The 16927-nt window shown below is 39.0% G+C and overlaps 1 protein-coding gene across 5 annotated transcripts in view; it reads right to left on the minus strand.

Moving 5' to 3' along the window:
• The window catches only part of TMEM182 (transmembrane protein 182), a 289973-nt gene that overhangs the window by 230003 nt on the left and 43043 nt on the right, over positions 1-16927 (minus strand). Inside the window, exon 5 of one of the 5 annotated variants that reach the window (XM_015065164.3) lies at positions 6253-8472. The exons of 3 other annotated variants lie outside the window; for them this stretch is intronic. In XM_015065164.3, coding sequence (XP_014920650.2) covers positions 8252-8472 — 221 coding nt within the window. In that variant the 3' untranslated portion in view covers positions 6253-8251. Of the gene's footprint in view, positions 1-6252; positions 8473-16927 lie in introns of those variants that run through there. One more of the 5 variants, XM_053200372.1, reaches the window with a different exon arrangement.

The raw sequence follows: 16927 nt of genomic DNA on the forward strand, positions 1-16927 counted from the left end.
CCTAAAACCACATCTCCAACCCTCCCTAGCTGTGTAGCATTGGGCAAGTTATATACCCTTTCTGTTTCAGTTCCTTCAGTGCCCCAGTGGAACACGGATAATGTATGAAAAGCTACTGGTACATAGGAAGTGCTCAAAAAATCAGAGTAACCGCCATTTTTAATCTTGTCTTCATTCTCATTTGGTGGAAATTTAGAGAATACTCTTTATTTTCCTAATACGATTTTCAATTGTCCACAAGTATTTAACTCACAATAACCTAGGTGGATGGTCACTATTATTCCTCCATTTTAAACTGTGTCCACATAGAGAACAAAGAGCAAAGTGACTCCAAAACCAGTGGGCTCTCTAAAGTTAAAGACTCGAACACAGGCTGGGTTGGCATGCTTTTGAGCTGTGCTGGCTTGGCTGTCATTGAAAGAATGTAGTAATCTTTACTTAAAGACACAAATATGTTCAAGCTATAGCATTAAGTAAAAAACTAAGTTTACAAAACTTTATTCTCTATGACCTCCTTCTGGCTACCTATTAAAACTATTTACACCACTTGACTCTAGTGGTGGAATTATGGGCGAAATTTGTGTCTTTCTTTCTGCTTGTTTATACTTTCTGAATTGTCTAATGAATATGTATTACTCTTGTAAAGAAGAACAGCTTGGAGAATTAAAAGATTTCTTTAATGTCTGTTTTTTCTGGGTTTTTTTCTTCCTGTCCTATTGTGTCTGTGAATAGGCAGTGACAGACCTTGGAAACTGTATTTTTCTGAAAGCTTGATAGGTTGTGAAATTGTAAGCTTTGGGATTCACCATTTTATGATTAAGAAAACAACATTATACAACAACCAGATTAATTTGGAAAATCTTGCTATCTATAAAAAATCATGTGGACAGATAAAAGTATTAGAAATCATAAACTGTATTGGGATGCTTACATGGCTCAGTCGATTGAGAGTCTGACTCTTGGTTTCGGCTCAGATCATGATCCCAGGGCCCTGGGATCAAGCCCCACATCCGGCTTTGCACTGAGCGTGGAACTTGCTTAGGATTTTCTCTCTCTCTCTCTCTCTCTCTCTCTCTCTCTCTCTCTCTCTCCCTCCCCTGCTCACACTTTCTCTCTCTCTACAAAAAATAAAATAAAACATGAATAAATCATAAACTGTATTGATAATACTATTGACCACTCAAAAACTACAGTATCTATTGGTATAAGATGCAGCCCCTATTTCTGGGAGCTTGAGAGGTTTTACTGCTTGTGCTAGTGGTCAGTCAGGCCAATTACAGAAGAGTAAAACCAAATTCTATACTCCCTTTATTTTTTTTTTAATGTTTATTTATTTTTGAGATGGAAAGACAGAGCGTGAGCAGGGGAGAGGCAGAGAGAGATAGAGACACAGAATCTGAAGCAGGCTTCAGGCTCTGAGCTGTCAGCACAGCCTGACGCAGGGCTTGAACTCACTAGCCATGAGTTCATGACCTGAGCCGAACAGACATCCAACCGACTGAGCCACCCAGGCATCCCTCTATGCTCCCTTTAAAAAATAAACTCTGATTTTACTACTGATGAATTAAGAAACACAAGAATGTCTTAGAATCCAAACTGAGTCAGTTTTAAAAATCCTCTTTCTGATCATTTATCAACCGTCTTTCACATACTATACTTTTTGTTTTATTTTGGGTATTTTCCCAGATCAGAGACGGACAACCTAAAACAAATAATGCAGAACCCAGATCCAGGGTTCTAGTGTAGTATCCGGAATGTGTTTTGATTATCCTTAAAACAGGAGGCCAAGGTTTTCCATCACACCAATGGATGGATTTCTGACAGTCACCAGGATTCTTCTAGACTGGAATAAAACTAATGCCATCAGATATAAACAAGAAATCTCCTTCTCAAATACTTATCTAGAGAAACAAGTCAGGGAGCATTTAACTTCACGAGCATGATGGAATCTTCTGGATAGTCAGCAACATCCTGACACACTCAGTCTATTCCTACTCAAAATTTTAACAGATCTATATTTATGCTGTGTTTACTCCCTGGGGCTTGATTCATATCTTGGTTGATAAGCAGTGAAGGGTATTACATTTGACCTATACAAGGTGATTTGCTCAACTTTCTGCAACCCCGATGCCTAACGTTGGAACTAGTGCTTGGTAAATGTACAATAGGAATTTTGTTTGTATTTGTGGGGTTTTTTTGCGGGGGGAGGTGTTGGTTGGTTGGTTTTACCAACTGTAACATAGTGAGTGCTTTCTCCATTCTGGGCATCTTTAAATATATGACCCCTTTAAGGGGAGGCAGGTGCACTGTCCCTCCACCTGTACATCAGCATGCCCCATGACCCCACCCCCACCCCCATCATGGTCCTTCCCCCACACCATCACCCTCTTCTCTGGACAGAATGATTTTCAAAAGAGGCAAACTCGCTCTCATTTTCCCAGGTCTTAAGAATGCTTTCTCTGGACCTCACACTCCCTTCTCTCCAATTCCATGACCCTTTGCCCTCCTTGAAGATAGACAGTCTTTTTCTAGAAGCGGCCCAGCATGCATTCTCCACATGCTCATCTCTCAGTGACTCCCCACACCAATCAGATCCAGCTTCTGTCCCCACCACTATGCCAAGATTTCTGTCATCATTGTCACAAACAATCTCCAAGCTTCCACGGTCAGAGGCTCCCTTTCTTTCCCTGTCACAGCCATCTTGCCAACAGTGTTGGGAAAGTACAAAACTTAGTCCCTTCTCAAAACATTCTCCCCACTGGCCTTCCCAAACCTATCAACCCTTCTATATCTCTTTCTGGCCTCTCTTCAGGCTCCACCTTCTCTTCACCCTATAAATGCTGGGTTCGCCAGTGCAAAGAGAGTTCCTCTCTCTAGCCATCCTCCCTCGCAGCCTCATCCTTCCCATGCTTTTCAGTGTGGTGACTTCCAGATGTGAGTCTCCAGCTCAGACTGCTCACAATTACTCTTTGCTGAATAAATGAGTAAATATTTTAGATGAAGCTACTGAGTGAAAGTAAAGTGGAAGAAGTTTTCAAAGTATAAGTTTAAAATCCAGGATTGGAATGCTGGTCTTCAGACACAGATTTAAAACTTTTGCCACCACACCAGAGGTGTGACCTGAGTCACCAGAGGATCTTCCCTACAGGTGACTCAGATAAGTAGTTCATGAGACACTCAGTTGGCTTAACCTTCTGTAAGGGCATTCAAAAAATGTATCAACCAAGGCATGCTGCTTTAGAAAGGAACTCTTTTACTTGGCAAAACTTATTAGTGTTACATAAATATTCACTAGCGGTTATCAATTGCTAGATATCAGTTGTTAGAAGGTGTTCAAAGACAAGGGCATTGCCATTAGGCATCCATAGGGTCGGTCACGACCAATCCATTGCACATGCATCGTCACATATGCCCTGGATCCAAGGAAGAGAGGCTATGGGAGCACTCACTGAGTCTCCCCTTTATCCCCCACTCACCCCTGGGACAGGCTTGCTACAGCATAAAAATAAAATAAGCCCCCACTTCGGCAAACCTTATGAGACTGACAGACATTTGCAGAAGTATGTATGCACATATGAGAGAAACGTAGGCATTTATTATGTACATATATATATTATAGATGTATAAAATATTTCATAAACATACATGTATTATGCATCTATGTGTATGTACGTTCAGACCTGTCTATTGACAAGTGTATATGCAGCGTTATCCAAATCCATATTTACACATGCATACATAACACATATATGCAGAAATAAAGCCATACATAGGTTCATGGGTGTATGTTTACAAAACACACACATATAGGTTAATCCAGCTTTCTGTTTGACATCTCTCCAGGAATTTACACAAACCCATAAAATTCTTGAGGAAAAAGTTCTTGCGTTGGGGGGGGAGTGAAGACAATATATCAGTACTTCATATAGTGTCTGTATATGCCGCACAAAAATATAAGGCAACAAGCATTGTTCCTTATATATCACTCTTCTTATTATTCTTTTTAAAGGTATATTGTTCAAATACCTATTTGTTTAGATGGTTTGCAGTGACGACACAATCTGTAAGCATTGGTGAATTTTTTTTTAACAGTGGTAGTCTCTTTTTAGAATAAATGGACAAAGAAATGCTAAGGAAAAAAACCCAATTGCCACACAAAGGGGGAGCTATCTACATTTTCAGTGAATTATGTCACAATAACTCCTAGACTCCCAGAAGAATGAGACTATTAAAATGTTTGCTGTATATGTATTTATGTTATTCCAGTGAGCCTTCTCTCCCCTACATTATCTACATAATACTCGGAATCAATACAGGATGCCAATTACCCCAAGCACACTTCTTTCATAAGAACAATTGAGACTATTCCTATCATTTGTGCAAACAAGAAAAATTATTACTTGAAGAATTCAAAATCATTCTAATGTGTTTACTTACAGATAGATGCCTTATAAATAGAATCGACTGGTTAGACATAATATATGATTCTCTCTATCCTAAGGCATATCATTTTAGAAAGTTTAACCCGCCAACTGCCCCTTCAATTGTTCACAGCCATGGGGACACACCTGTGAGAGAAATGACCCCTGAGAAGCCAGAGTTGGACTCTTAGTACTCCTCCACTGTCATTTCAGACTTGTCCTCTCTAATACTTCCCACCCTCACACACTGGTCCAGGCTGATCTCAACATTCCCAAAGACAGAGGTCCTAGCACTTGCCTTGATGGAGCTAGCTCAGAAACTCTAAGCTCTAGTAGGACCTTTGTTCTTTCTTTCCTCTTATCCTGCCAACCAGGTTAAGTGTGCCAGCTTGCTTTATGCTTACTATAATATGTATGACGTTTAATATTTCCTCACCCTCCTTGGTTTTTAACATCTAATACACTGTCTTCCTAAGTTTTTGTTGGAATTTCTGTACCTACTCTGGGTCATCGCCGAGGAAATGTCTCTATGTATTTAATTCTTTAGGACAATCAACAAAAAATGTAGTTTCCATTTCATCTCTTTTGTATGAGCCCCTTCATTCCTGGTGGCCTTTCACCAAAATCAAATTGGGGACCTATCCTCTTACTCGATATATTTCTTTCCATGTAAGCCCAGTACTACGGGTCTTTCTCCACAATGCTACTTTCTTACAGATGTATGTACAGCTTATGTTTACTGGCACCTCATATCTGTCTAATCCTTATGACATTCTAAGCCTCTTTGTAAGCTTAATCTGGTTGCTTTTCATGAAAATATAAGTCAAATTATGTACCGAACTGAAGAGACCATCATCAATTGAGTAAAACAGTTAAAGTGGTACTCAGGGACATACAGCTATCTTACTGTCCCCCGAGAGAAACGGATTTGTAAAATTTTGCTTATCTCAATTATATTGATTTCCATCACTCACTTTATCTCTTTGTATCCAAATTTATAATTCTGGGTAGACACACACACACACACACACACACACACACACTTATGTGTTGATGATAGATACACAGATAAGTACCAAATGCTGACACCTCATCCACCATGCACCTTTCTAAGTGGATTTAATATTCAACTTCAATAAATACATTTCATATATTAGTCAAAAGAGTGACTAAATGGCCAGGAATAGCACACCTAGTAGCATTTTTTTAAGTCGCACCCTCCACCCCCAAACTGAACACCATCATTCAGCTTCTCTGCACAGTTTTTCCAGCCAGTTCCAGTGCATGTACCACCTGCTGCCCAACCAAACTGAACCCCCAGAGCAAATACAGTATGGAAAGACAACAGCTTTCCCCAAGTCCAAGGGCGTGAGGCACTGCCCTCTTACTTCACTCCTTCCAGGATGGCACCAAAAAGACATCTCATTTGTTACACTGAAACTTTATGATGCAAATCAACACACTTACAAAGGGTTTTGACATACTATTTGGAAGCTTCTGAAAATTAATCAGTACACCAAATAGAGGCAAACACACTATCCCAAATCACACATGAGGCTGTTACAAGAATATACTGCATATTTCTGCTATTTTAAAGTATATTTTACTTATAGACACAGCACACAGAACTCACCTTCCTTCCTTCCGCAGATTGCTGGTAAGTAGATGGGGAAATGCATCTGAATTAATGTGACTGATGCATTACAACTATGAAATACTTCCAAAGTGTGTATCTGTGTAAAAGTGTCATACACATCAGATATTCAGCCAATTGCCTTGTGATAAATATATGGTAGCCGCATAAGTGTATTAGAAAACGAGGATAACCATCTGAAATTTATAAATATTCAAACCTTTACTGAAAGCAGCTTGTATGTGAAATTTAAATGACATATAACACACTAGAAAAAAGGCTCCATTCCAAAGTTCTACAAAAAGGAATTGTATTTACAGATGACATGAACTAATCAAATACATCTAGCATCGTCTGGAAAACTTAATGGCATTCCATAACTTAATATCACAGCAAATATGCATAACAGAACCCATAATTATTTTTCTAATAATCAAGCCAAAAGCAAAGTAAACGGAGCAATATAAAAATGAAAACAGAAAAAGACAAAGGCAAGGATCACAAAAAACATTTATGATATAACTCAGATGGCTTGAGAAACCAGTTAAACCCCTGAAGCTTTTTTTTTTGTCTTGTATTCTTGTGTTTGGTTTTTATTGCATGCGAATCCTATCTGTCACTAAACATTAAAATGCCCTCATGGTTCTGCAGATACCTCAGACGGTGGCGATCCCTCCAGAAATCCCTCCCACTGAAACAGGTTAACGGAAAGGATAGATGTGTAAGAAGACAGGCGATCTCTCCATCAGGGGAACCGAGGAATGGAAAGCAATAGCCCCTCTATCCCACAGCATCTTCTCGGCGGTCACTCTTAATTTGTCTCTGAGTCCTGCCTTAGGTATTCACAAAGGCCGCAGAGCAAAATGCTGTGTCCAGAACAAAGCTCTCATACCACACAGGTTCTCTGTTCCCTCACCAACACCAAACTGCTCCTTGGTGGAGGTTTCCAAGATGCAAATGCAACGTGGGCTTCTCAGATGGATTTGATTTCAATGAAAATTAGTGCCAAACAAACATCTTTGATATGCAAAACATTTACATGTCTACACTAGCAAGTAAGAAAGAATTATTCACCAACCAGCACAAAGTTTTCTTCCAGGAGGTTAAAGGAAATAGCAGATCTGTAAATGTTAAAATACCTATGGTAAAGATGAAGGAACTGAGAGACAATAATTAAGGGAATCAAATTATCAGAAGAACTACAACCTAGAAAATCTTGGGGAAAGTTACTATTTCATGGTCTTTAATACAGCAAGGCTATTATTTCATGTGGAAATATTTTGAAAGTTTATAGCTAGTGCATATTAAAAGCACATTTCATCAATAAATTTTCACATGCTGAACATATTAGCCTATAATTTTAAATAGGAATTTTAAAATATCAAACAGAACTCTGAACTAAGCTAAGGTGCTTGGTTGTTACATATTTTCAGCCATGTTACATATAATTAATCCACTGAGCTCGTGAAAACCCAGTCTGCATCATATGTAATTTGGCAGTGCAGATTTGCCACTTTTAAACATAGTTTAAGGTTTATGTAAGCATGCACAATTAAGTAACCTAAGTGATTAAGTAAGTAACCAAACTACTGTTGGGGAGAATGTGGAATAAGCACACGTTCTCAGTCTGGTTGTGGCCCATTTCAGCCGATGTGTTTAACTGATAGCACACTGCTGTCTATTTTTAAGTCATAAATAATTGGCTCACAGGAGTCAGTGAATGTGTATGGGGATACGCATGTGTGTGGAGAAGAAATGGAGTAAGTTCTCTGACAGCATTTGTATTCCGTTCTTAATTATTCTCCAAAGATTTTTTTTTTTAATAGCAGCAGAAGTGAACGCCAAGAAGGAAGCTTTCAATCAAAGCTTCATTGGCCCAGGTGGTGGTGTTATGCCATTAACAGGCCTTTGTAACCTGCGTGAGCTTTAACAGGTGCAATGAAAGGGAGGCCCATGTTATCTGCTCCTTACAGAACTAGGTTCTTGATAGCACCTATGTGAGATGGACACATGTGGCTGTTGGGAAAGACTTTAGGACCTTCCTATTAGGGGAAATCACAAGTAAAATATAAAAGTGAACTTCAAATAGCAACTAAATAGCTCACCAACTAATTCTATGCTGGGATCACCAAAACAAAATGAAAAAAAATTCTCTCTTCTAAAACCTCTCAAGAAAACATGGGTGGCAACAGTTTGATTAGTGATGTATCTGAATATGCCGTCCAATAACTAGAAATAGTAATCCTGCTAGCAAAGAAAAAAATATCCCCGCTGGGGCCAGAAAAAATGACCAGCCATAGAGAACAGAAGGGGTGAACTCCAAGCAGTCTCTCATTTTCATGTTTTTGTAGCCTTCCATGTCAGCCACTGCCTGGACCCAGATGACATACAGCATCACCACCAGGGAAAACAGGATGCCTGGGAAGGACAAAACGAAAGACCTTTAAGCTTTATGAAGATGCTTTCCCAAGAACGCTAACCAATCATTTGCCTGATGATATGTCTCTAAAAATACCATCCTAGCCAAGTCACCTACTTTGTGTCAGACTTTTTATTTATGTGTTTTATATGCACATTGTCTATCTTTAATTTTCAAAGCATTGAGATGAGAGCTATGGCAACATAAGAACAATGGCAACAGCTGTCATGCATTTACTGAGTACTTACTGTATGCCAGGCTCTGTATTAGGCGTTTGTGAACATAAGAGTCAAAGATCCTGCCTGGTGGAATTTCTTCTCACATTTCCCATCTGTACTGTATGTCTGGTTTGGGGTGAGCACTGTAATATATTATTTATTGCAGTATACAATAAACTGGTAAAAATAGGTACCATTAGCCCTTGGTTTTTAACTAGCAGTTTTCAGAGCTGATTTTCAGCTCAGGTCTTTCCGACTGTTGTTATGTTATTACAACACAGCTGACTGGTGCTACGGGTAATTGTGTCAATGAAAACAGAAGCTGAAGTGAGTACCAGACAAGAAAGGAGATGAAAGCACTGGACTAATGTAAAAGAATATACATGATTCTTTCGAATTGAAATATATACGGTAAGATGGATCACGGCATAAAGGAAACATTGCCTGGAAAAAGTTCAGTGGACTATAAAACCACAGGTTTAAGAGCAAGAGCCTTACCAAACAAAAGAAAGGAAGTAAAAAGAATGTGGGGATGTGGGGAGGGAGCAATATGACAGGAGAGGTTCACGGATGCTAAAGTTTGAGAACACCACAAAGCATATACTTTTCCATGTGGCGGCTACTGAAAAAAAAAACAGAAAGGAGCAGCACTTCTGAGCTGCAAACCCAGGTGAGTCAGCTGGCTGACTCACTCACTAGTGACAGATCCGGAGCAGGACGCAGCCTGAGGGATTCAAATCTGTCCCTAAGCAAAATATACTTGAGGTCATTTGCTAGCTGTTCAAAAGTTCAATCCAAACCTGTCAAGGACCTATTAGGTTTTGAATTAAGGAACAGAAGCATCAGGCATCAAATCTCCATATTCTAATTGCCAGTCAGTCTGAAAGGTAAACATAACCCTGGGACTGAGAGCAGAGATGGTGGCATATTGGTAGGACACAGTAGCTTTTAGGAGCCTAGCCATTAATCACCCTTCCCCAGTTGATTGTGCTCCTACAGTATTTAGGATGCCCTCTCTCTCTTGGGCCATCAATTGCATAAAGAATCTTGAGAAGCACTCACAAAAGAAGAAGGGCTCATAAATATGCCGAGGTGAGTCTCAAACTTTCTCATAATCGTGATACAAAGTACAGAGCAATGAAGAATCAACATAGATGCTTCACTAATAGGAAACATCCTTCACACTGTGGTCTGTAATGTAAATGCAAATATGGCAGTGCAGAAGAGTGCAATTTAACCACCGAACAACAGCGATGTCAGAGAGAAATAGTAAAGTCATAGCCGGCGAGCAAACTCCTCGCAAAGCCGTACCTCAGATGTTGACAACAATATGGCAAGGCCATGTGTTGTCGAGCAACTCTGTGCATTTCAATACATTTTCCTGCAAATATATAGACACCGTTCTCTCCTAATGTAAAAGTTTGGCTTAGTTATTTGCATACCATTTGCCTTATGCAAACACACTGCAAACCTTTGTTATTATTTGCGGATATGTTCCTTTATCTCTCTTCCGTCGTATGAATCTCTTGTGCTTTCAGGTATTTTTATCAAAAAAAAGAAAACTGTCTTTGTGAAAAACTAGAAGCCTTATTTGTATATCCTTTCAAAAGTTAGAAAATTCATTACTGAATTTAGAGTATTCAAAAAAACACATTGCAGGTAATCATGTGGAGATTTTTTATAAGAAAGAATTAACTTATACTTAAAATATACTTAAATATTAAAAAATATACTTAAAAACTGCTGTCATTCAAGAGCATTTGCATCCTGAAAGCAATGAAAATAGGCACTTCTATCACTGCAGTCTTTAACTTGTTCACCAACTGAGGATACTGTCCATTTAATTCATATCATACCAGCTTCTAATTATATCTTCCCATGGGGTAAGACAGAGTTTCCTTACCTATTAAATTGCCAGTGTTTTATACCAGTGTGTGTATGTGTGCATGTATACACTTGCACATGGAGACAGAGACAGACAGAAAGAAAATGAACTAACAGACATTGAAAAGTAAGAATTTATGATGGGGAGTCTGCATGAGACATCTGGCCAACAGAGGAATCAGGAGACTGTTACATAGAGGTAGACTGATGAAACAAATAAATATATTGAGGTTAGTTGGAATCATGTTCTTCACCGCCTGAAAGGGGAGTTACAAATTTGGAAAGGGGGAAAGTTAGAATAAACTCTATTCTATTTCTTTGGAGTTAAATAGTGTGAATTTATGGTTCTAGGTAGATAGACAGATAGATGATGGATAGATAGATAATAGATACAGAAGTAAAAGTGTGTGTGTGTGTGTGTGTGTGTGTGTGTGTGTGTGTGTGTGTTAAAATATACCCGTGTGTATATGCCTACATATATTACCTGGTTCTGTTCCCTGAGAGGGTCTGAGAGCAGTAACACCCCAGTAGCATGGAACATACCAAGTATCCAGATCTTCGCTTCTAAATATCAGACCCAAGCATCTCAAAGAAATAGTTGTATCCAGGCTGGGACAGAAAGTACCAGGTAAGTCAGGAACATCAGATGTGCTCAAGGAATTGTGGGAGTGTCTCAGAAGTGAGCTTCAGGGACTTCCCCAGACAGTTCTGAGGCAATCTGACTATCAAACAACAAATGATAATGGTACATTATACCTCACTGAATAAAATAGAAATCAGAGCCCACAGTGATATAAATAAATGAATAAATAAATTAGCAGGGAGACGGGAAAGCTTTTCCTTACAGAATGCTAACTTATAAATGTAGAAGGAATAGTTGAGTTAGAAATCGCCATTTGGCAACCATTTAAGTAATAATTCAGGCAAGAAACAAAAATGGATGCTAAAACTAGTAAATGAAATGTAGATGAGAAATAAATATTTACACAGGCTCAAAGTCTCTTCCCACAAGACACTTATCAATTTGTAAAGGGGAAAACAGTAATTTTATACTGAAGAAACCTAGCAAATACCACCTTATTCAAATGATAAAAGTGAACATCACCAGTGGCATGACATATTCATGTCACTAACCACCTTGTCAGACACAATGAGAATAGTACAGCATCACTGCTGCGATGCAGCCAAAAATGAAGAGCCTAAATCCAGCCATAGGAAAACATCAGACACACCAACTCAGGAACACTGTAGAAAATCACAGGCCTGTACTCTTGTAGAGTCAAAGTCATGAAGGTCTACCTAGGATTTATTCTGGTCTGATGGAGATTCGAATGACACAACTACTAAATGCAAAGCATGTTCCAGGACCGGATCCTTTTGCTGTGAAAGACATTATTGAGATGGTTAGTGAAACATGAATGGAGTCTCTGGGTGAAGAGACTTTCAAGTTCAATGTAAATGTGAAAATATTTCAAAACAAAAACCAAAATGAATGAATAAAAAAAAGTGTAGTGGGAATCTGTGGCTATGCGTGTTAGAAAGAGCATATATATGCTCTCTATATATGGGGGAATGGGAGGAGGGCATGTGTGTTCATATACCCAGCAAGATACATCTTCTTTCCGCAACTTTATTTGTGACTATTACTGAACAGTAATATTACTGATCCGGTTCACCTACCAAGTGGAGAGTCTCATCTGGGAGAATACTAACAGCAAAATACTATGGAAAAATCTTAATTATTATCCCATGATATCTTAAAGGACTCTCATTCATGAAAATATAACTAATAACTGTCTTGAGCAACAAGTGATTTGCATTTCAAGCTCACCTGCCACTATGATTTTAGCAGAACTAGAAAATATTGCTAGTATTTAGGTAATAATTTACTTCTAAAATTAAGTTCGATTTAAGTTTGGTCATATTTTGAAAGCATGATTTATTTCCAATTAAATTTAAAAATACCTAGTTTTTGGAAGACCAACAAAAATTCATAAAACAGCTCACTGGAGGCATAATCAAAGTAAGCTACCAAAACCCATGAAGATTTGTGATAATAAAATCATGGACAAATAAGTCACAAGAAACTGTTGGTTCCCTTATTAATTAGCAGTGTGAGGAAGAGCCATTAAACTTATGATTTCACACAGATTCTCTTACGAAGTTGAAAACTCTTCCCTCTAAATATCAAGAATTCAGGGAATCTGGGTGGCTCAGTCGGTTAAGCATCCAACTTGATTTTGGCTCAGGTCATGATCTCATGGTTCATGGGTTCGAGCTCCACATGGGGCTCTGTGCTGACAGCATGGAGTCTGCTTGGGATTCTCTCTCTCTCTCTCTCTCTCCCTCTCTCTCCTGTCTCTCTACCCCTCCCCTGCTCGCTCGCTCACTCTCTCTCTCTCTCTAAAAAATAAATAAATAAACATTAAAAAAATTAAAAAATATCAAAAATTCAATTTGGAAAGCATTTTCTCTGAAACAAAAGTCACATAAAATTTAGTCACAAATGGCCATCAGGAACACAATTGCTAATGATAAACAATATGGAAATGATCACAATGTGGAAAAAAAATACAAAAGAATTTTCCCCAACACCAAGTCACAGACTGAAAAATAAAACTACATGTCCTCAATATTTCATAGAAAAAAGTATGGAAAAATAAGACACACTATGAAGATTTTGTATACTATCTTATAAAAAACAAATTTAAAAATGTAGTCCTAAGGAAAAGTTAGCCACAAGAATGGAAACTCTTCAAAAAGACAGGCAAATGTCAAACCCCTATATCCTTGCCTAGAAATAGACATATTGGTATTAAAAAACAAAAGCCTTTTGGAGTTACTGAAAAACGATAAGCTTGATCTTTAACTGCTTAGATGTAACTGAACTGCCTTGAAATGTGTTTTAAAACTTCTTTTTTTAATGTTTATTTATTTTTGAGAGAGATAGAGACAGAATGCGAGTGGGGAGGGGCAGAGAGAGAGGGAAACACAGAATCCGAAGCAGGCTCCAGGCTCTGAGCTGTCAGCACAGAGCCCGACGCGGGGCTCGAACTCCCGAGCTACGAGATCATGACCTGAGCAGAAGTCGGACGCTCAACCGACCGAGCCACCCACACACCCCTTGAAATGTGTTTTAACAACTTGAATCACAAGCAGCTATTGGTCACTTGGGAAAGAATCATAAACTCAAGATGCTTCCATTGGCCTCTCTGTGTCATGCTCCCACACAAATTCAGTGGCAACTCATTTCAGCTTTCATTGGGCACTGAAAATGTCACAGAATTCCGTAGTCAAAAAAATGCATTATGTAGAAAGCTGAAGTGAACAATAAATTAGAATTAGAAAAAAAAATTGCCTTTTCTCTACCTGGAGGATGCATGTACTCTAGAGACAGGGCAATATTCAGCAAGGGAATCTACACAGAACTACAAAGTAAGCTTCAAAAAATTTTAGGATGGGGTGCTTAGTGGCTAAGTCAGTTAAGTGTCTGATTCAGCTCATGTCATGGTCTCATGGTTCGTGGGTTCAAGCGCCGCATTGGGCTCTGTGCTGACAGCTTGAAGCCTGCTTTGGATTCTGTGTCTCCCTCTCTCTCTGCCAGAACCCCCCAACCCCTATTGTTCTCTGTCTCTCCCTCTCTATCAAAAATAAACATTAAAAAAAAATTTAGGATGATAGCTTCAGCTTGCTTCTTGCATCTATTTTCAGAAGATGAAAATGAGGTCTGCAATAGTCAACTGCCACAAGGTCAAAGTAGCCTGTGGCATAACACAAACGGACACCCTGATACACCCTGATAGCAGGTATAACACACTAGGCTGAAGACATTCAAAAGACATTCTACAATATAGAGAAAATATTCCAAGGAGGTGGTGGGAGATGAGGTTACTTTTCTAGGTGGAGTTCCCTGGAGGGCAGGGAGAGGGTTCATGCTAATGACAGAAATGAAGAAAAAATCTGGAGTGTGGGTAAGAGTACAAAGGATAGCATGGCAACTGTGGATCTGACATGCCCAGAAGAAAGAACAAAAATGAAACAAAAAGCAATGTATTTACTGTCATTTTCTAAAAGGAAACACAGCAATTAATCAAGAAATACATAACGAATGCCTTCTTTGTTCTGCATAGGGACACAGAGAAGCATGACTGACAAAGTCCCCAAAAGGGGCTTTTGCAGAAGATCCATAAATAGTTTTCATACAAACATGTTTTAACTTATCCCGTACTCATATTTGAAAGTATTATATTAAGCCCCAAAGGTTTGAAGTTTGTTCCAATGTGTAAAAAGCATTCCAGGCTCATTGTTTCTCTTTCTCATTTTTTTAAAACCGAGGTATAATTCACATAGAGAAAAATGTACAAATTTTAAGTGTATGGTTTGATGAGCTTTGATAAATGTAAACATCAGTGTAGCCACAGTCCATTGAAAACAGAACATATTCATCACTGTCACTACAGAAAGGTTCTTCACGCCTCCTCACACCCCTCACCCAAAGCATCTATCACTATAGCAGAGTTTTGCCCTCAGAACTCCATAGGAATGAAAGCACGACCGCATGCAGTTTTTGTCTCTGGCTGTTCATACTCAACATGATGACTGAGAATTCACCCACGTTGTACATGTGCTAGCCATTCCCAGCTTTTTACTGCTGAGCACTGTCCCATTGCAGGAACAGACCACATTTTACTCATCCATTTATCTATGGGTGACCACGTGGGTTCTTTCTAGGTCTTGGGGATAATGAATTAAGCCACCACTATGAATATTTTGGTTTGCGATGCTCCAACTCAAACATAGAATCTTGAAGTGATGGCTACATCTCCTTAGACAAATGGCTTTGTCCCTTCCCTTTCATTATCTAGCCTCATGTTTTTATTTAGTCAACCAAACCGATACGATGTCTATCAGATTTCGCAAATATTTATTACTTTCTTAGATTGGCATGATCATCATAGGCATTAAACATTCTGCGTATCCGATAGTCTGTTCTCTCTCGAGAAAGAGTTATTGATAGAGAATGATCATGAGGGTTTATCCATCCATACAAGTCATTAGGGATTTCATCCGGAAAGCGGTTTTCGCTTAACTCCACGGAAGTATTTACTCACAGTCACACTCACTAAGCAGCAAGCGGCTGAACAGCACAGGCCTGGATTCTGACTGCCCTGGTTTAAACCTGACCTCAAAGGTACACAGGTTAGAAAGCTTCACACGTTCCCAGCTGAGCAACCTTGACAAAGTTCTGTACTTCTCTCTGTCTCAGGGTCTTTGCTGGTAAAATAGAGATGGTGCTGGTGCCTCCCACAGAGAGCAGTCATGGAGAATGAATGGAAGTAAAACACTTAGCAAGGTGTCTGGAACAGGACAAGCATATAACAGGCATGGGCTAGTTTGGTCATTATCATTGTTTTTATTGAGCTTTGGCATGAGCTCCTGCTAATATCTAGCAAATATTATCTCTGAAATCTTTTAAAGCATCAGAGCTTCTCATATGACTGGGCTATTTCAGGACTGGCCAAGAGGCAAGAAGATAAACTGCCATGGTGCTTTCCAGTTCTGAGATTTCAGAAGTGAGGGAGTGCCCATGTCTTATTAGAATGCTCCACCAGGTGGCACCAGTCACCCCACAGGCCCATTGCTGAATATTTCAGAAAGGGTAACAGGTGAATCCAGACTTATGCTCACTTCTATATATTAAGGACATTTTTTTCCTTTTTTTTCCCCTTTTTAAAAAATTTTATTTATTTATTTTTTAGTTTACATCCAAGTTAGCTAGCATACAGTGCAATAATGATTTCAGTAGTAGATTCCAGTGATTTATCCCCTATGTATAACACCCAGTGCTCATCCCAACAAGTGTCTTCCTTAATTCCCCTTACCCATTTAGCCCATCCCCCCACCCAAAACCCCTCTAGCAGCCCTGAGTTTGTTCTCTTATTTAAGAGTCTCTTATGTTTTGCCCCTTCCTTTTTTTATATATTAATATCTTTTGCTTCCCTTCTATATATTAAGGACATTTTCTGCTTTAAGTATCCAGTGAGCAAACTTCTTGTCCGTCCCCAACAGCACTTTAGTTATAGAAATCTCTACGGCAGACTCTTAGCATATGTCAATCTGGTCATTTGGAGGAGTCTGTATCTAATGTGCTTCTCTTTCCTACAAGTAAGTATAAAGGGGGGAAAAGGCCTCAGAAAATACCTAAAAATTTTACTAAAAAAGGCAATATGCCTTTTTCATGCACTACTAGTTATTCTGACCAACGTGACTATTTGGGGGAAGGATGTTGAACAAAACAGAATATTTGGAAAGAAATTGAGTCCCTCTTAGCTAAATTAATAACAGATGTTAA

This window comes from Acinonyx jubatus, chromosome A3 (genome assembly GCF_027475565.1).
Source record: "Acinonyx jubatus isolate Ajub_Pintada_27869175 chromosome A3, VMU_Ajub_asm_v1.0, whole genome shotgun sequence".
Lineage (NCBI taxonomy): Eukaryota > Metazoa > Chordata > Mammalia > Carnivora > Felidae > Acinonyx > Acinonyx jubatus.